General features: G+C 36.8%; 1 protein-coding gene across 3 annotated transcripts in view; it reads left to right on the plus strand.

The window, feature by feature from the left end:
* AMN1 (antagonist of mitotic exit network 1 homolog) overlaps window positions 1-21,294 on the plus strand; it is a 63,622-nt gene extending 42,328 nt beyond the window's left edge. For 2 of the 3 annotated variants that reach the window (XM_057557337.1, XM_007175678.2), the window contains exons 4-7: window positions 1,117-1,334; window positions 2,025-2,081; window positions 7,178-7,289; window positions 19,652-21,294. In XM_057557337.1, coding sequence (XP_057413320.1) covers window positions 1,117-1,334; window positions 2,025-2,081; window positions 7,178-7,289; window positions 19,652-19,725 — 461 coding nt within the window. In that variant the 3' untranslated portion in view covers window positions 19,726-21,294. Of the gene's footprint in view, window positions 1-1,116; window positions 1,335-2,024; window positions 2,082-7,177; window positions 7,290-9,864; window positions 9,950-19,651 lie in introns of all 3 variants that reach the window. The other variant, XM_057557338.1, reaches the window with a different exon arrangement.
* The last annotated feature ends 25 nt before the right edge of the window (window positions 21,295-21,319 follow it).

Here is a 21,319-nt window from a genome sequence, read left to right on the forward strand (position 1 = left end):
AAGCAGCAGAACTTGGTACCGGCCTTGTCCAGTTACAGTTTTTTATAGCCAGACAAACTGCGTTTTTCAGTGTGACTGTTACATGAATTAATGGATTTTTTTTCAATACAGGATTTTTATCTTTTTCTTCAGTATAAGAAAGAAGGAGTTATTTGGCTATATAGGTTTCTGAAAAATCTTGTGGGTAGTTGGCTCTATTTTACAATCAGCTTGGTTAGCAAGTTAGGATATTCGTAATACTGCAAAGAAGCATAAGTTTTAAAATGTTCACACAAATATTGATTCACTAAAAAGAACTTTCATGCTGGACACTAATGAATAAAATAAGAGTTCTTTCTTAAGATATGGAAAACAATAAAAATGACCTACACACGAATTTACCATCTTCCCTTTTGTGTATTTTGCCCATGAAAGTGTCTTTTAACAGTGCTATAATGTTTGTTCATGACTGAAGGGCCCAGGATTCCTGAAGTACGTTTCTATTTATGTGGCACATTATCACGTACCTGTCACCAAAGTGCTTTTACATCAGTTGAATTGGATTTAAGGGCTTCTCTTTTCTTGACCCTTGATAAAATGTAAGATTGGTCCAGGTTAACAAAGAAGGAGCATGGTGGTAGCAAAGGGCAGAATCAGAGGGAAGAGAGAACAAAGAGATACAGGTATGATTCGTAAGGATAAGCATGAAAACTATTACTTAAGACATTTGGGCCATTTAACTTTTGATTTCAGAGTCCATGAGAAAATTAACTTTATTTAAAACTTTTAACAAAAAGGAGAATCATCTACTATTTAATTACCTATTTTGGTTCTGAATGACTTTTGGCTATTTCCTAAAAGCAAGTCTAATCATAAACAAAAATGTCTTGTCATTAATTGCAGATATTCTGAAGAATATACTACAGATTATGTAGAGAATTCTTGAAACATTCCAAAAGAGTTTTAAATAATGACAACATCACTGGAAATAAAGTATATCCCCACATGCACTACTTTGAAAAAGGCTAACATGCACTTGGATGTATCACTAGTGGTGATTGCTGAAATGAAAATCAGTCACATTTCTCATATATAAACATATATAGCTCATTGATACAGAATTATGTTTTCCCTCAGGAATAAAAGCTGTGGCTTCATCTTGTTCTTACCTGCACGAAGCTTCTTTGAAAAGATGCTGCAATCTCACTGATGAAGGAGTCCTTGCTCTTGCACTCAATTGCCGGCTGCTAAAGATCATTGATTTAGGTGGCTGCTTAGGTATTACTGATGTGTCCTTGCAGGCATTAGGAGAAAACTGCCCATTTTTGCAGTGTGTTGATTTTTCAGCTACTCAGGTAAATGAAATACAGACTTGAAATGTAGAGACTGTATGTATTTGCCCAGAGTATTTCCATAACTCATCAGAACATAATTCTTTTTGTTGTTGCTAAAATTTTTTTTTTATTTATTTGTTTATTTATGTATTTATTTATTTATTTTTGGCTGTGTGGAGTCTTCGTTGCTGCGCGTGGGCTTTCTCTAGTTGCGGAGAGTGGGGGCTACTCTTCATTGCGGTGTGCGGGCTTCTCATTGCGGTGGCTTCTCTTGTTGTGGAGCACGGGCTCTAAGGTGCGCGGGCTTCACTAGTTGTGGTGTGTGGGCTTCAGTAGTTGTGGCTCGCGGCCTCTAGAACGCAGGCTCAGTAGTTGTGGCGTACGGGCTCAGTTGCTCCACAACATGTGGGATCTTCCTGGACCAGGGCTCGAACCCATGTCCCCTGCATTGGCAGGTGGATTCTTAACCACCGCGCCACCAGGGAAGTCCACTAAAATTGTTGGCTTCATGCTTTGGTAGTTAAATAATTGCAGTATAATTTGGCACAACCCCCCTCAATTATTTTCAGTAAGGGTGGAAGTTATGTGTGGCTAAGACACGTTTGCCAAACGGGAGGAAATAAAACTATATCTAAATAATTAATAATTTTTATAAAAGTTTGCTTCCATCATCTCCATTTACGTGCTATGTTCTTTTTTTCCTTTGCTCAGGTATCTGACAGCGGTGTGGTTGCACTTGTTAGTGGACCTTGTGCCAAGAAATTAGAGGTAATTTTAAAATATCTGTAAAGATGATGATTACCTGAATTCATATTATCCTCAGAAATTCTTTTTTAAACCTAGAAGACAACCAGTGCCTTATTCTCAATTAGGTATTTCCATGGACTTTTTTTTTTTTTTTTTTGCCTCCACCTCTTTATTCCCAGAGTGAAGAAAAACTGGTTAAAGTTAGGAGATAAAGTTTGCTTTATAATAAAACCCATTTTACTTCCAATAAAAGTTCTTATTCTCCAGAAATTTTAGCTTCTAATACATTTAAAGATAGTCTTATTATGGATGAAAATACTGAAAATTTATCAATGTAAAATGACATTCTTTAGAATTTTCATGTCTGACTGATACTTTTACCAGGACTACTTATTCTCTTGCCAGTGTATTTTTCTTGACATCATATTTATTCTCTTGCCATCATCTTTTTCTCAATCCATGAAGGGATCCAGAATATACCACTGTGGCATAAAAATTACTTTGATCTGAAGATGTCTGAGAAACAAGGGTTAAAAAAAAAAAAAGACTTTGTCTTAAACCCCACCTTCCCCCATCTGCCTAAAAGCAGACCCTTCCAAAACAATTCAACTGCCTCAAACCCCCTTTAAGGTAGACTTCCCATACATGGGGAAGTCAGATGAGAAATTGCATTAAATAAACATTGTCACAAGATTATCGTTAAGTCCCATCTAGTCTCCTAAAGGTCATTGTGTCTTCCCTAAAAAGTCACCTGTTCTTCTATGGGTATCCTTTCTCCCCCTCCCCTTCCCCTATTAAGATGGTATATAAACTCTAAATTCTAGCCATTTCTTTGAGCCACTTTCTTTGTGAACTTGTGAATAAACTTCGTCTTTTCTCTTGCTAATCTTATTGTCAGTTTAATTCGAAGGCTTCCAAAGACAAACATAAGAGGATAGAGAAAAGGTTTTTCCTCTCCAGAAGCCACATTGTGCAGCTGTTTAAAAAGATCTTAAATTAGTGTTTGGCCTTTGTATTCAATGACTGATGTGACACCTGTAACCTATTTCTAAATATTAAGAAGCCTTTTGTCCCAAGGTTTTGTTTTTTTCCTTTTTCAGTTTACAGTGTTTTATTTTGTTTTTACTCATAATTAATATAGCTGTGCTTTTCAACAATAAGTCACATCAACTCCTTTTTGGAAGTAAGCTGGCTATAAACGAATTATAAAAGTTAATAATCACTATTATAATAGAATGGTGGTGCCATGTTTTTGCCAAAATATTTCTGCTTGATTTAACGCTCAAAGAGTTTTTTGGGTGATATTTATATATTTGCATCCTGCTTGTATGTATGTATGTATGTGTATGTGTGTATATAAAATAGCATATATATTTTTACAAGTCTTTTAATTAAGAAATTCCTTTCTTTAAAATATGAAGTTCCAAATTCCAAATTGCATTCTAACTGTAGGGACAACAACTGCCCTAATTTTTACTGTTTTAAATACTAACATTTGTTGAGCACTTACTACATTCTAGCCTCCATGCTACTGCCTTATATTCATTAGGTTATTCAAGTTTTACATTATCCTATAATCACCATCATTTTTTTTTTAACATCTTTATTGGCGTATAGTTGCTTTACAATGGTGTGTTAGTCACCATCATTTTTAACAAAGTTCTCAAACAGTTAACCTAGTTTATCACTTCCTAATAAAACCACCAGGAAATTAGTTGTTATGCAGTGGTAGGAAATATACCTACATATTTACTTCAGCTTTATAAAATTAGGAGCACCAACCTAAGCAGACTTAGGAAAAAAATCCAGTAACCAATGTGTTGGTCATTGTAGTGTCATTGAATTTTTCACTTTTTCAGTTTTCCAAAGCTTATTTCTGTAAGTGCCAACACATTTTAATGGAAATCTTTCTGAAATTTGTTAGAACTTAATTCCTTCCTTAAAGGAATATATTTTAACCTTTGGCTCATAGCATCTTTCTGACCACAATTTCTGACTGAAACTGAAATACAAAAGTCTTCATCTTTTTAACTGATTCTTCTCTTTTGGGTAACATGTATGCCTGCTATTTATTAGATACCCTGTTTTAATCTGTTGCTTTTAATTTGTTCAATTATGGAAAATTAAATTACCAATGTTGCTAAATAGTTTATAATTTGAAAATAAATTTGATTAAAAGTCTAAGGACCTCTCCTAAGGATTGACATTTAGTACAAACGTATGCTACAGCATTTGTTGAATGTCAGGATTGCCTCTGAAATCTCTGTTGATCTGAGTTCTCAGTGAGCATGGACCATTTTGTTCATCACTTTGTCATCATTTTATCCCCAGGTTTGACTGCAGTTCCAGACATATGGTAGCAGCTAATAAATGTTATCATATTCTTAACTTCATATTACAGTCATTTTATAGTTTTCTGTAGTCTTCATGATTAAAAGTTTAATTTGCTGTATAAAATTATTCATTTATTAAACAAATATTTATTGAGTATCTGCTATGTTCTAGGTACTGGCATATCAGAGAACAAAATCTGTCCATGTTATGTATCACTTTCCTTTCATCATTTTTCTAATGTTGGTAATTCAGATTATTTACAGCTTTTAGCTACTGGAAATATTCATATGTTGGGACATATCACTTTTTTCTTCCATTGCTATAATGAACTCTCCAAAATGAAACAAGTGGATCAATAGGTATGAATCCTTTTTTTAATGGTCCCAAATTCATATTGCTAAATTGTTTCCCATAAAGGTTGTGATGTGAATTCACAGTTTTTGCTAGGACCCCAATTTGCCAGAGTTGAATATTTTCTTTTTTTTAATGCCTTAATATATTTTAAATGAAACCTGACTTGAACACTGTTCCTTCCATCTGTTGTTCTCAGTTGTATTTCATTGTCTGTAGCCTTTGCCAATTCATATCACAGGATGCCTTTGCCAATGTATAAGATACAATGCTTTCTGCCTCAATTTTTATGAGTTTTCGATATATTCAAGTTTCCTTTATTTCTAAGATATGATTAATTATAATATGTACACCAACATAGTATTTCTTTTCTCCTGAAAAGTTGATATTACCATAAGTATACATATCAATTACCACATGAATCTTATTTCCAGAATTGTTAAATTTTTTTAATGTGGGCAAATATACATAAAAATTGCTATTTTAACCATTTTTAGTGTACAATTCAGTGGAATTAAGTACATTCACATCATTGTGCAGCCATCACCATTAACTATCTCCAGAACTTTTTCATCATCCCAAATTGAAACTCTTTACCCTTTAAACAATAACTCCCCATTATCTTCTCCCTCAGCCTCTGGCAACCTCTGTTCTATCTTCTGTCTTTATGAATTTGCCCATTATAATCACATTTTTTTTTAACCCATTCATCCATTGATACGTTTCTACCTTTTGGCCATTGTGAATACTGCTGCTATGAACATAGGTGTACAGATATCTGTTTGGGTCCCTGCTTTCAATTCTTTTGGGTATATCCCTAGAAGTGAAATAGCTAGATCATATGCTAATTCTATATATAATTGTTTGAGAAACTGCCATACTGTTTCCATAGCAACTGTACCCTTTTACATTCTCACCAGCAATGCAAAAGGGTTCTGAATTAGAACATTAAACAAAAGATAGATGTTTCAAATATATGAAAAAGTATAGAAAGTAATATAACAGAGACCTGTGGACCAACCACTTGAATTTTAACATTTTCTGCATTTGTTCCAGTTCTTTTTTAAAAAATTATTATATGTTATATCTAAAGCTCCCTCCCCTCATTTATTCCCCCTTTCTTCCTTCAGAGGTAACCACTCTTCTGTGTATCTTTCCTTGCATATTTGGATACTTCATCTCTCTCTCTATGCATATGTGTGTGTGTGTGTATATATATCCATAAATAAGATATTGTATTGTTTTATATGTTTTTAAATAGTACATAATAGTTTCATAGTGTGTGTGTTGTTTTACAATTTGCTTTTTTAGTCAAGATTACGTTTTAAAATTTTTTCAAGCTTTATTGAGGTTTAATTTACATACAATAAAACTCACCTATTTTAAGTGTACAGTGTGATGAATTTTGGTAATTGTTATACAGCCTTGTAACCACAACCACAGTTAAGTATAGAATATTTCCATCACCCTAAGAGGTTTTCTCCCATCCCTTTGCAGTCAGTGCCCCGCTGTGGCCCTCTCCCAAGCAACCACTGATTTTGTCAGTATAGTTTTGCCTTTTCTATACTTTTATATGAATGGAATCATGCAGTAAATTGTCTTTTGGTTTTTTACTTTTTTCTTTTACTTCTTTCACTTGGCATAATGTTTTTGAGATTCACCCATGTTGTTGCACGTGTTAATATTTCATTCCTTTTTTTTTTGCTGAGTAGTATTCCATAGTCTGGAATATGACACAGTTTGTTCATACATTCACCATTTGATGGACATTCAGGTTGTTCCAATTTTGGACTATTATAAATACTGCTATGTACATTTGCATACAAGTCTTTGTGTAGACATATGGTTTCATTTTGGGGGGCTAAATACCTAGAATGAAATTGCTGGGTCATATAGTTGAGTACATGTTTAGCTTTATAAGATGCTGCCATACTGTTTTCTAAAGTGTCTGAACTCACATTATGTTTAAGATTTATGACTATTAATACAAATAGATATTTTTCATTGTAACTGTTTTATCTTATTACAATATATTAATGGGCCACCATTTATTTACCCAGTCTCCACTTCTTTACTATTACAGATAATATTGCAATTGGCATATTTATAAGTTGTTTCCTTACTCACATGTACATGAGTTTCTCTCTATATAGTGGACATCTGCAGTTGGAATTGCTGGGTTCTGGGGGATACTTATTGTCAGTTTTAATAGATACTGCCAAATTGCCTTATAAAGTGGTTGGGCATTTAATCTTAAAGCTGCTATACCTTCCAAATTACTACAGACTTTCACTGGTCCTTTCTATAGAGTTTTTCTTGCAAGTAGATATTTGGGTTTTTTGTTATCAGAGTACAGTATTTCCCAAGCTTTTTCACACTGTTATTATTGTCCTATTTTTTCTTTTGATTATACTTTCTTTATTTTTAAATAGGAGATTCATATGGGATATTGTGTGAATCTGACTGATGAGGCTGTAGAAGCTGTCCTTACTTGCTGTCCTCAGATATGTATATTACTCTTCCATGGATGCCCCCTGGTAACAGGTTAGTATGAGGCTGCTTGGGTTCAAATCTTGGTTTCACCTTTTAATAACCATGTGACCTTGAGTAAATTACTTAACCCATTCCATTATTCAGTTTCCTCACATTAAGTGCGTATAATGACAGTATCTACCTCATAAACTTGGTCATGATGATTATCTGACAACACTTCATATGTTGCCTAGCACATAGTGAGGGCTCAGTAAATGTTAAGTCATGATGATGATGGTGATGGTGGTGATGGCAAATGCTCACTAAATGTTAACCGCCTTGAGGATGATGATGGTGGCAGTGGTAGTGGTCATGATATTAAACATTATGCTTTATGAAGTCAAGTTTATAATATTACATCTTTCAAATATGCTAAATGACCTGTTAACTGTAATCTCATCAAGCTGTAGCCATTGAGATTCAGAATCATTTGGCTAATGTGGTACTTCACTAAAGTAGTCACAGCCCTTTTGGCTTGTATAAGAGTCATGATACCCCTTTCACATCACCCCTACAGTGGGTCCCATACCACAATATAACCAGGATCTTACGTGTGAGTCAGTACTTATGCCCAGCCCTTCCAGCTCATTTTCCTAATTACAGTCTAATAGTTACTATCCTAGAAGTCCTTTTGACATCTTCTGGTTTTTCTTGTGTTTGGACTGCCAATCTAAACTAAGCCTGTAATGGGTTATATTTGGTTATCAGTGACATCTATAATGAAGACTAAATCTTATTTTAGGCAGACATTTCTCAGAACGCTAAAGCCAAAAGTGACGTTAGAAACTGTTACCAGTGGGTACCTCTAGGGAAGGTTGTGGAGAAACAAGACTAGGAAAAAGCTTTCACCATATACCCGTTTGTCCTTTTGAATTTTGTATCATGTGAATGATTTTACCTATTAAAAATTAGTAATCATAATTTTAAGAAAATAACTTAGAACCAGAAAAATTCATGTGACTGAGTACAGGGAATTGGTACATGTGAACACTATTCTAGGGGTTATGAGAAGGCAGGCAGAGGCTCTCTGGCCATCAAACAAGGCAGAAAATTATATTCTAACAAGTAGGCTATTATTGTAAGGTGGAGGAGACCACAATATATGAAGTGTAATAACAGCAATTTTTGATAATTTCAGAATACCAACTAAAAGTATGTAAATCTACTCACTGAGCTATATGTACATTTAATCAATACACTGAACAAGAAAGTGGTACTCATAAAGTGACTCCATTTTCCTCACACTATTTTAATTACAATTTTGCTCTAAAGGGCCTAATTTTTCCCAAAGCCAAATGAAAATCTCCGACATGTGCCACTGACTTTTCTTATCATTCTCAGACAGTTAAAAGTCTGGTCATTTCATATCACTGAAACCCTCTCTTTTCAGTAATTAAAACGTCTTAGACCCATGTAATACTCCAAACAAGTTCAAATTAAAGCTTTTTGCTCCTCCAGTCAACTCAAGTTTGCTGTGGGTGGAAAGGCTGCTGTGGGTTAAGGGACGCTGTTAGTTTCTCTGTTTTACCACCTCGTGCTTCTCTTCCCCCTTTCCCAGCTGGCCCGCCATGGTTTCTGACCCCACCAGTGTCAGTACAGGGTGGGGCTGCAGTGAGCAGAAGGGAAGGGAAGGGAAAGAAAAGTCTAACTTGACTACCGCCACTGTGATCTAGTGGCAGCACTGAGGGCTCTGCGGGTGAGCTGATCCCGATCCGTACTCTCTCAGAAGTGGGGCACTTTGGATCTTCTTCAGGGTCCACTTTCCACCACTCGCCTCATCACTGCATATATCTCCTATATCTACAGTTCTCTTGATTCAAGCAAATGTGTCTCTTCTGGCTAGTAGCTAGCATTTTCTTCCTCTGCGCCCAGGCAGCTGGCAGTACACCTTCAGTCTCTTTCTGTTGAGGCTTCCTAGACCATCCAAGTTGCTTTCATGAGCAAACTACAAGGCAACCCATGCCAGCCCACATCTGTCCACAGGAAACACAATACTTTAGACAGTAAGAGTGCAGGTATTTCCCAACGTCAGTTCTCTCTTTAGCCACATGGACTCTTACCATAGCCTTTTGCTTTTTAGTTTTCTTAGGTCTGATATTAGTGTAATGTGTCTCCCAAGCTCCAAGGGACGAATCAGATTCTCCAACTGATCTCCTTAGAGCCCCCTCTCACTAGGCTTGAAGGCAAGAGTAAGCACCTGCAACCCTCTTTCTACAACTCGAATCATAACTGTCTTCAAAGAAATCCTTTCTTCAATTTCCAGTTTTCCATCACTTCCCACTTTAACACTTTTATATCTTTGAATGGATGAGGCACCATGGATTCCAAAATGAGTTTTCAGCCAGGCATTTGCAAGTCATGTATAAGTGGTCTGGTGTCTCATTTTGGAATGAGAGAGTAGCTGGTACCTCTAGTCCTGGAACCTTAGCTAAAATAGTTAATGTTTTAATGTTCTGTTATGCTTGTCTCAGGATAACTTGGCTACATAACATGTTATGAACTCAGCCTTTGCTAATTTTATCTTGATTATCTTTCTGGTTACAATTTGGAAATAGTTAATTTGGCATTTTCCCTCTACTTTTAATAGAAGTGAAGACAAACTATACACACAGTCAACCAGAAAAACTTATCCTTAGGCAAACTGCTTAAAGCAATCATCAAAGACCCTACAGGTAATGAAATCTTTAGAAGGTACAACCAAAAACTTAAAATTTGAGTACAACAAGGCCAATAATAAAATGCTTAAAGGTGCCTGTATCAATATAGAAATGACTAACAGATATGAATTTTGAAGTCTGGAAAATATGTTGCAGTGATTAGTTTGATTTTTAAAGCAGAAGACTTTTGAGATAAATTATATAATTACTGAGATCACTGGAAACCAAAGATGTATTATCAGTTGGTGAATTCAAGAGAAATGCCTACCTGGTATGATTATAGATACTAGGAAAGCTTAATCCCACTAAATCTTTCCCTAGCCACATAATGGCTCAGAATACTGAATTTACCAACTATCTTGCTGCTGAGCAACAGCTACATAACCCCCCTCCTCAGCTCAGTCTTCTGGGAATTCCCTTACCTTACTCCCTTTCTGTGTAAGTGGAAGTTCTTCTGTTGTGAGGGACTCCCCTTCCATGCAAACCTATCAAAGTGCTGCCCAATTAAAGCTCGTTGTGTGCTACTGCCACCTTGTGGTCGTATCTTTTTCCTAGATCTGCCCCACAATCCCTTTATCTCACTAACTACAGTTATATGGTATGGTGTTCTAACATGGTGTGGTGTTCTAGAAGACATCAAGGGATAAAGCATAAAACAAAATATGTTTATATGTCCAAATGTTTGGGAAATGCAACATACCACTATAATGAATATTAATTTCTCAAAGGCTCTGAGAAATACTATTGCTAAGAAACTTAACTTTTTTTTTTTTTTGGATGCAGGCGGTGCATCTTAAACACTATTTTATTTATTTTATTTATTTATGGCTGTGTTGGGTCTTCGTTTCTGTGCGAGGGCTTTCTCCAGTTGCGGCAAGCAGGGGCCACTCTTCATCGCGGTGCGCGGGGCCTCTCATTATCGCGGCCTCTCTTGTTGAGGAGCACAGGCTCCAGACGCGCAGGCTCAGTAATTGTGGCTCACGGGCCCAGTCGCTCCGCGGTATGTGGGATCCTCCCAGACCAGAGCTCGAACCCGTGTCCCCTGCATTGGCAGGCAGACTCTCAACCACTGCGCCACCAGGGAAGCCCCTAACTTTTTTTATCTAAGTGCCAGGGAGTTAGACGTTTTCCTCTACCCTTTTAGGTTCTTCCGGTTGGTCTAAGAATTAAATTGATAGGAGGCAGATTAAGAGGCAAAAATCAAAGTTTAATAACATGTATACATGGAAGAGACCCAGGAGAACTGAGTAACTCACCAAAATGGCTGAAACCCTCACCTTAAATAACATTTTCAGCAGCTAAAGAGGATGTTGGGGGTAGAGGTTTGGGACTTCAAAGGGGAGGAAGGCAATTCACATGAAAGATGAAAAAGCAGATGTTTGGTAAACAAATATTTGTTGGGCCATGCAGAGCAATTGTGCCATAAAGGTACTCTCATCTCTAGGCCCTGCTGAGTTCCCGCCACCACCCCCAGCCCATATTCTTTGCAGACAACCTCTGGCGATAACTTGATCTATACTTCTTTTAGGCAGTAAGGGGGAAGGTCAAAATTTCTTCTTGAGTCTTTCGGGCCTTGATTGTTATCAGCTTGCAATAATCCTCATGCCAGAGAGACATTTTGGGGTGGCACGGTTTGTTCCCCCACCCAAGCATTTCCCACATATTTTTTAACACAGAATAAGTCATATATTATTATTTTGATCCCTCCTTTCACAGAAGAGGAAAGTGAGAAACTGAAATGGTATTTGTCCATTGTGACATAGTTTTTAATAACAGTGCTAAGATTAAACAAAAATCTCAAGACAAAGTGAAATGAGCACCAATCCCTAGTCTCCTACCATCTCTCCAAAACATTGAATAACTTAACTTCTATGGACCTCAACTTTTCCTTACATATAATTGTCAGTCATAAAATTGGGTGATCTGATAATAATATAAGAGTTCACATACAATGGCTTTTACCAATAAAGGTTCTTAAAGAGAAAAAAAGCTGAAGTTTTTCAACTACGCAGATCATCTCTACTCTTCCCGCTTTCCCGTCAGCACCTACCATTGTATATTTTTGCTGCCATCATTGAATGAAAATAAAGTGGGCTAATATATTCACCTTATATTTATTTGTTAATTTCTCTTTTTTCCAGAGAAGACAAATGCTTTTTTTTTTGGCCTGATAAATAAATGTTCTTTCTTCTTTCATGACACCTTATGTTTCCTCTTACGTATTCATGTGATTGCTCACATCTGACTAGATAAGACAATAACGATACATATTCTATAAAAAGAATGTATGTATATCATATGTTTGTGCAATTCTAGTGTTATGTTATCCTCAAAGCAACCTGACACCCAAATTGGCAGTGTCAACTGTAGTTACCCATCAGATTCCCTGAATTAATAGGTTTATGTTCTCCACTGTATTTCTAAGTTTTTCTAAAATTTCTTAACATTACAATCAGACTGTAAGCAAAACTCCAATTATAAATTAAGCCTTGAAACTGTTAGAAGCACTCTGATTTTATTTCTGCAGAAGAGACAAAAAAACTAAGCTGCTATTTAAAATACTGTAAATCATAGACATTATGGAAGCAGAAAAGAATTCTTAAATGTATTAAATTATTTTAATTTCAATTATGTCTGCAATGATTTTCAGTAATTTCAACTCACACAGTTTTCTTAATCTCCTACAGTGGACATGCATTTCAGTTTCTATCATTATCTAGATGTGTTTCACAGTAATCACAGGCATCTAAGTCTAGGTTTTAGAAGGGCAATAAAGCAATTAGCACTAGAGTCTTTATGTTTACATTGAAAGGCAGGAAAACCCAACAGGAAATCTGCCACTTTGATTGAATTGACTCAAATTTTAGTGATATCAGAGGATTTGTTTCAGCTTGATTACTTTATAAGCAAGTTCTTTACTTAGATTCCTGGATAATAAATATGTCAAGATTTACCACAGGGCCTTCCCTGGTGGCGCAGTGGTTGAGAATCTGCCTGCCAATGCAGGGAACACGGGTTCGCGCCCTGGTCTGGGAAGATCCCACATGCCGCGGAGCAACTGGGCCCGTGAGCCACAATTGCTGAGCCTACGCGTCTGGAGCCTGTGCTCCGCAACAAGAGAGGCCACGACAGTGAGAGGCCCGCGCACCGTGATGAAGAGTGGCCCCCACTTGCCGCAACTAGAGGAAGCCCTCGCACAGAAACGAAGACCCAACACAGCCATAAATAAATAAAATAAATAAATAAATAATTTAAAAAAAAAAAAAAAAAAGATTTACCACAAAGAGCCAAGTGGTTTGCTTCAGAGTTTCCCTGTAATTAAAGCTGATTCCTTGCTTCAAGGACAACTACTTCTTAAATTTCATATATTTTATTTTCTAAATCCTATATTATTCTCTTTCCTTATCACTATTTATTCATCCATTACTAATCCAGAATTACGAAACTTCTTTATGCCATACACTGTAATGAAGCATTAGAACCTTCCTCATTGTTTGTAAAAATGTGTCCAGCCTCACTGTTTTCACTGTGTATTCTATAAAAATGTCTAAATTACATTTTCCTTGATCATTTGAAAAACTTAGTTTGTTCATTTATATTTCCCATAGTTTTTTCTTTTTCTTGGGGCTCCAAAAGCTCCTGTTATGAATCTCTTTCAAAAAGTGGTCTCCAACTACATTAGTCAGAGATTTTTAGAAAGATGGTAAAAGGTTCCTTAGAAGTCATCTACACAACTCCCTTGTTTTAAAGATAAGGGAACAGAGATACAATGAATTTAGGTGGCTTGCCCCAAATCTTAGAAATAGTTAATAGTAGAACTGGAAGTAAAAACCTAAATCACCTAATCCACAGTTTCTACTTCTTTCCCCAGTAGAGCAATTTCCTAAGCCTTTGGTGTCAAGTGGTTTCACTGTTAATAGAAAAGGGAAGGAAGTAGGAGAGCGACATCAAGCATCAGTAGTGCGATTGGTATAAACGACCTTTAGAGTCTTTTTCAGTCCTGAGAGTCTGTGTTTTGGTGAGTGGCAGAATAAGCCACCCCAAAATATGCCTCTTTGGCATAAAGATTATTTTAAGCTAATTTTTCTTGAGAAACAGCAGACACTGGAGGAGCTCTGAAAGCAGTAGAAGTTACCCTTTTGTAAGGAAAGTTTACATTTATAAAGGAAATCTCCATTTGTAAAGTGTCTCCCTCTCTGTACTAAGAAGGGAAGGGTGACTAAATCAGAATCATATTCAGTGGAGAAGGCACTGACTTAAATCTGTATAGTGAATCTTACTGTTACCGAACCGAAATCAGGTCTCCTTGCTCCATGTGCAGCAAAGCCAATCTACTGACACCGGGTTGTGGTGCAGGGTGCAAGCAAGGAGAAAGGACAGCTGATGCTCAAAAGACTGGAACTCCCTGATGGCTTTCAGTCAGGGGTTTTGAAGACAACGTTAGGGATGAGGGTCACAGGGTGTGCGATCAACTCGTGGACATTTTTCTGATTGGTTGGTGGTGAAATAACAGGGTGATGTACTGGGAATCTTAATCATCAGTCTCCTGGTTCCAGCCAGTCTGGCTGGGGTCTGTGTGCTGGTGGTCAGCATGTAGTCAACATCCTTCACCTGGTGGGGGGGGGGGCGGTCCTAGTTTCTGCAGAACAACTCAAAGATATGTCAGATTGTTATCTCTATCCCTTCAGGAGGAACTAGGAGTCCTGTGACTCTATTGTTCAAGCTATTATTACTTTTCTTGCTTGCCTGCTTTCTTTGTTTCTACATTTTCTACTTCTCTAATCATTAACTGTTTGAGTCTGCTCTTTGGAACTTGGGGAAGGCCTAGGAGAGGAAAGCTTTTTCTGCAAACAGGAAGTGGGAGACATGGAGGGGCTTGTACCCAGGAGGGTCCTGCCTGGTTTCATTACCCTTGTTTACTATGCTTTTCCTGGTAACTTCCCATAACCGGTCTCCCAACAACCCCAAAATCTTTCTTTTGTCTTTAGCTGAAGATGGTATTTAAGGTGGTGGCTTGGGCCGTCTCAGGGAGTTTACTCATTTTTCCCGGGTATCTCCCATGTATACATGAAGTATACTTGTTGATAAACTTCTGTTTGTTTTTCTCTTATTAATCTGTCTTTGGTCACAGGGGATCTCAGCCAAGAACTCAGAAGGGTAAAGAAAATTCTTTTTCCTCCTCCACAGTTTCTACAGAGTATTCTGGCAAGAGATCATGGCATACTTAGAGACCCCACAGTTTCTCCCTACAGCGTAATAAACTTACAGGCATCGAATATTCCTACTACTGACTCACTGCTCTAAATACTATATACTTTTTTTTTTTTTTATATATATATATTTTTTAATCTTTTATTTATTATTTATTTTTGGCTGTGTTGGGTCTTCGTTTCTGTGCGAGGGCTTTCTCTAGTTGTGGCAAGCGGGGGCCACTCTTCATCGCGGTGCGCGGGCCTCTCACTGTCGCGGCCTCTCTCGTTGCGGAGCACAGGCTCCAGACGCGCAGGCTCAGTAGTTGCGGCTCACGGGCCCAGCCGCTCCGCGGCATGTGGGATCCTCCCAGACCAGGGCCCGAACCCGTGTCCCCTGCATTAGCAGGCACACTCCCAACCGCTGCGCCACCAGGGAAGCCCCTCTAAATACTATATACTTTTTATGGGGAAAAGAAAAGCTGCCTGAGGAGACTTTGAGTAATGTAATACTGCCCTCTAGCATCCAGTTTTTAAAATTACATAAAAATATACTGTATGCTCACAACTAGAGGGAAAAATGTTTTTCTATTTATGTGCAATAATAAATTCCTACAGAAGAGTGACAAATATAGTCAGAAAACAAATATTTATATATCATATTTGATAATATATTCATAACTAGTAAAAATGCCAAAATAGTCTTAGAACCACCAGCTAAAGTGAAATCGGGAAGTACACGTTTCCAATTTTGTTCTTTTTCAAAACTGTGTTGGCTCTTCTGGGTCCCTTGAATTCCTATGTAAATATTAGGATCGTTTTGTCAATTTCTTTTTAAAAAGTTTGCTGGGATTTTGCTAGGGATTGCATTGAATCTGTAGATCAGTTTGGGGAGTACTGCCATCTTAATACTAAGTCTTCTGATCTATGAACATGGACATCTTTCCATTTATTAGATCTTCTTTGATTTCTTTCAACAATGTTTTGTAGTTTTCAGAGTATAAGTTTTTCAATTCTTTTGTTAAACGTATTCCTAAGTATTTTATTCTTTTTGATGGTAATGTGGATGAAATTATTTTCTTAATTTCATTTTGTAACGGAAACCAGGTTTGGCTGCTTGCCACTCATACGCCAATAATTCAAGAGGCAAGTGTCAGTAGAAAAGAAAGGTGCTTTGGGACTTCCCTGGTGGTGCAGTGGTTAAGAATCTGCCTGCCAATGCAGGGGACATGGGTTCGAGCCCTGGTTTGGGAAGATCCCACATGCCGCGGAGCAACTAAGCCCTTGCGCCACAACTACTGAGCCTGTGCTCTAGGGCCCGCGAGCCACAACTGCTGAAGTCCGTGCACCTAGAGCCTGTGCTCTGCAACAAAGAGAAGCCACCTCAATGAAAAGCCCGCACACCACAAGGAAGAGTAGCCCCCTCTCACCGCAACTAGAGAAAGCCCGCGTGCAGCAACGAAGACTCAACGCAGCCAAAAATAAATAATAGAAAAAATAAAAAGATATCACCATTAAAAAAAGAAAAAAAAAGGTGCTGTAATCAGAAAAGCCAGGGGAATTCCCTGGCGGTCCAGTGGTTAGGACTCTGTGCTTTCACTGCCAAGGACCCTGGTTCAATCCCTGCTCGGGGAACTAAGATTATGCAAGCCACACGGTGTGACCAAAAATAAGAAGAAGAAGAAGAAAGAAAAAGAAAAGCTGGCAATCTGGGGAGATGGTAAACTCGTGTCCAGAGGCCAACTCCAAAGATTCTGCTCAGCCATGAGAGTTTTTAAATGGAAAAATGGGGGAAAGAATCTCATTGAATCACTGAGGCATGAGGCTGGGTTTTGCATCATTCTCCATTGAGTGCAGACTGGCTGACTCTTTCTTCAGAGAGAAGAAAACCTTGCCTGTGTGGTCTGCCTGCAGGATTGCTAAGGGAGCTGTTGGGGGTAGAAAGCAAGTCATTTTTTTTAACTGCTTAATTCTTCATTCTTACTTCTTTTTATCTAGGAAAAGAATCAACAGGTTAGACAAGGCATGGTGTGCATTCAGGAGAGCATAAGTCAGGAGTTAGTTTCAATTGCTTAGTGATCTCATTCCTATAATTAGGTTCTTTTAAGGTTAGAGGGGAACACAAATGGGCAAACAGGAAAAGGGCAAAGAGCTGCTTTTAATTTTTGGATTGTTCATTGTGTAGAAATAAATTGATTTTTGTATATTGATCTTGTGCCCTGCAACCTTGCTGAACTCATTTATTAGTTCTAATTTTTAGTGGATTCCTTAGTACCATATTACCTAACTACAAATAGTTTTACTTTTTCCTTTCCAACATGAATGCCTTTTCTTTTTCTTCCCTAATTTCCATGGCTGGAACCTCCAGTGCAGTGTTGCATAGAAGTGGCAAAAGGAGAAATCCTTATCTTTGTTCCTGATCTTAGGGGTGAAAATATTTAGTCTCTCACCATTAAGGATGATGTTAGTGGTGGGTTTTTCATAGATGCCCTTTATCAGGTTGAGGAAGTTCCTTTCTGTTTCTGGTTTGTTGAATGTTTTTATCATGAATGTCGGATTTTATCAAATGCCTTTTCTGTGTCTATTGAAATGATTATGTCGTTTTTGTCCTTTATTCTATTAATATGGGTGCCACAGGCAGGAAAATGCCCCCACTCAAAGATGTCCATGTTCTAATGCTTAGAACGTACAAGTATATTGACCTTAAAATAGGGAGAGTATCCTGGATTACCCAGGTGGGCCCAATGTAATCATAAGGGTCTTTAAAAGTAGAAGAGGGAGACAGAAGAAGGAGAACCATAGAGATGGCAGCATAAGAAAGACTTTGTCCAATGTTGCTCACTTTGAATATGGAGGAATACAAGGAATGTGGTGGCCTTTAGAAGCTGGAAGAGTCAGGGAGGTGGATTCTCCCCTAGAGCCTCCAAAAAGAATGCTAACCTCCTAATACCTGCTTTTAGCCCAGTAAGACCCATTTTGAAATTCTGACTTTCAAAACTGTACAATAATAAATTTGTGTTGTTTTAAGCCATTAAGGTTGTGATTATTTGTTACAGCAGCAAGAGGAAACAAATACAGTGTACTACATTAATTAATTTCCAGATGTTTAACCTTGCATTCCTGGGATAAATCCCAGTTGATCATGGCGTATAACCCTTTCTGTGTTGCTAGATTTGGTTTGCTTGTGTTTTATTGAGGATTTTTGAGTACATATTCATAAGAAATATTGGTCTGTTGTTTTCTGTGTATGTGATGTTTTTGTCTGGCTTTGGTGTCAAGGTAATACTGTCCTCATAGAATAAGTTGGAAAGTGTTCCTCCCTCTTCTATTAGTATAACCACTACAGCTTTGTTACAGTTGCTGTCTGCATGATATATCTTTATCCATCCTTTTACTTTCAACCTATTTGAAACCTGTCCTTAATCTAGATCTCCTGTAATAACAGACTTCCTCTATAATAACTGATATTTTTTATGACAATGAAAACTGCATTTGTTATATTTTTAGCTGCTTTTAAAAAAATTAGCTGCTGAAGTAAACCTTTGTTTTCACAACTATAACTTCTTGTTTCCAAACACTCTCTAGTTCTCTTTCTTGCACTAAATCTTTAATGTTTTGGCTTATTTTTGTTTTACTTAAAATAAAACTTAGTAACCATATGTTGGGGCTGCTTTTTTTCCTAGTGGTCTACGAAATCTTTAAGTCTGAGAACGACTAAACTAAGAAATTTCCCAAGACTAGGTTAGAGATATGTTATACATACAACATAGGTTGTATCTATGGAACAAGTTTATTAAACTCCTGAATAATTTTTAAAGTAATAAAATTTTAGCAGTGTTTTTGCATTAAAGCATTAAAAGCATTAAAAGATATTGTAAAACTGACTTTGCAAAAGATATGTAAACCATATTAAAATCACTGCTATATATTGTGAATAATTGAAAACCATCTAAATGTCCAGTCATACAGATTGGTTAAATTACAAGGAATTCATGTAATAGTTATCTATTTAAAATCATGTTTTATAAATATTATATGACATGGAAAAATGTTCAACTACAGGTTAAGTTGTCCTGTTCTAGTAACTACTCTGTCCCCTAACCTTTATGGGCATGTTGCATACCTGTTGGCTTTCTTTAATCATGCTTGCTTTAATCACTCCTTTATAGTTAAAACCTGTTCAAGCACCCTAGTTTAGTGTGTCATCTACTTCCTGTCAGGACCCTGAGAAACTTTAACCCTATTACTCTCTGGTTGGTGAAATTAAGATGAAATTACAGAGAAAACAGTAAATACCTGTTTTTTAGAAGTATTACTATGATATGTTTACTGCAGCTAATAATAGTGATGGTTACCACTAATTAAATGTATTTTTAGCTTATAGTATGCTTTATATATCATCTCATTTAATCCTTTAAATAACCCTATGAGATATAATAGTTATCATCATCCCCAGTTTATACATGAGGACACATTCAAGATCTTTGATTACTATGAATTAATATATTGTCATTGTTTTCTTTTGTAGATCATTCACGAGAAGTCTTGGAGCAATTAGTAGGCCCAAACAAACTAAAGCAAGTGACGTGGACTGTATATTGATGCTTATTGAAGCTTATCAAAGCTATGATCTTCATACTACTTTCCCAGGAAACAATGATCTAGAGATTGGCTTTCCAATAATATGATTTATGCTTTGAAGTTAACCAGGCTCTTAAACATTTTAATAGTGCTATTATTTCTAAGTTTGTTTGAGGAGTGATTGTTCTTGAAATGGCAATCCTAGCATGCCCTCTGATGTATTTGGGGAGGGTATTGTGTTTGTTTCCTTAATAGCCAAGTTTTAAATTACCTGTTTGCCTGGAAATTTCCTTCTCCTACCTAGATATTTGAGCTGCTGTAAGAGAAATTTACCAATATGGATAAACATTAGGAGAATTCTAAGTAAAGATATTTCTAAAAGCATAATTACCTTCCTAGCTATTTTTTGGCTGCTACCTTCCAAATTATTTAAATGTCCACTGGCCAAAAAGCAAAGCTGAACATCAGGCCTGTAACTTCTTCACAGAATTTATTATTTCAATGAAACAAAGAAATATAATAGTTTAATGTCATAATCCAGGACATCATATACCTTAGCCATTCAGCATATGAATGTTACTGAGTATGGCTACTTTTCCCAAATACATGCTATTCATCTACAAACTTTCATCCTTAAAAACTGCAGTCAAGAATGTGTAAGAATGAGTAAACACGAAATGTCATCACGGAAGTTGTATTCTGAAGCTCTACTGGTTTCACATTGTGAAATAAACACACAGGTCTTAGTTTTCAAATGAAATGTATTACTCTCTATAATCACAAAATTCTCTGAAGTGTACTGTGCTTAAACTACCCCAAAATTCAGCATATTCCCTGTGCCATGAGCCTGTCTCAGTAGGACTTTCTTAAAGATTTCCTATTTTTACTGTGATATAGTGAATAACAGGGAAAGTGTGGTATGGTGGATTTCTTGTATATGTTTAGAGGGAAGGGTTTACATATTCAACTCTACTTCTTGTCCTTACTATTAACTACTTTATAAATGTGATATGTTTATAGCATAGATACATATATTGCCACTGCAAAGGTGGTACATATGTATATATGTGTAAAATGGGTAAGGCCTGTTCCATCTATGAAATTTTTCTAAAGACAAAGTCAGTAAGATTTAATATTGAACACCTAACCAAGTCAGTAGCTTTTTCTGCTTTTGGGAAAACTAGTTTCAAGATCTAAGGTATCAAATTTTTAGAGTCTGTAAAGGATTTATCATCCTAAAGCAGTTGGCAGCTTGATCTTTTTTTTCATACTGCTAGTTATCTTAGCTGTTTCTCAGCACTCGGTTTAAAATTTGGGTCTCCCGTCCCTATCCTGCCTATCCCTGTCACCCTTACCTGTCACTCTAAACTCTGTTTTTCCCCTTTCCATCTGTCACCATCTGACATCTGTTTTATTTTTTATTTATTATCTGTCTCCCCACCCTAGTATATAAGCTTCATGAAGACAGAAATTATTTCTCTTTTTTTTCACTGCTGTACCTCAATGCCTAGAACAGTGTCTGGTACATAATAAGCACCCAAATATTTGTTGAATGAATAGACAAGAAAATAAATAAAAGTAATACCCACACTTCGAGTTTCTGGTCTGTGACATG

Source organism: Balaenoptera acutorostrata, chromosome 11 (genome assembly GCF_949987535.1).
Source record: "Balaenoptera acutorostrata chromosome 11, mBalAcu1.1, whole genome shotgun sequence".
In the NCBI taxonomy this organism is placed as follows: domain Eukaryota; kingdom Metazoa; phylum Chordata; class Mammalia; order Artiodactyla; family Balaenopteridae; genus Balaenoptera; species Balaenoptera acutorostrata.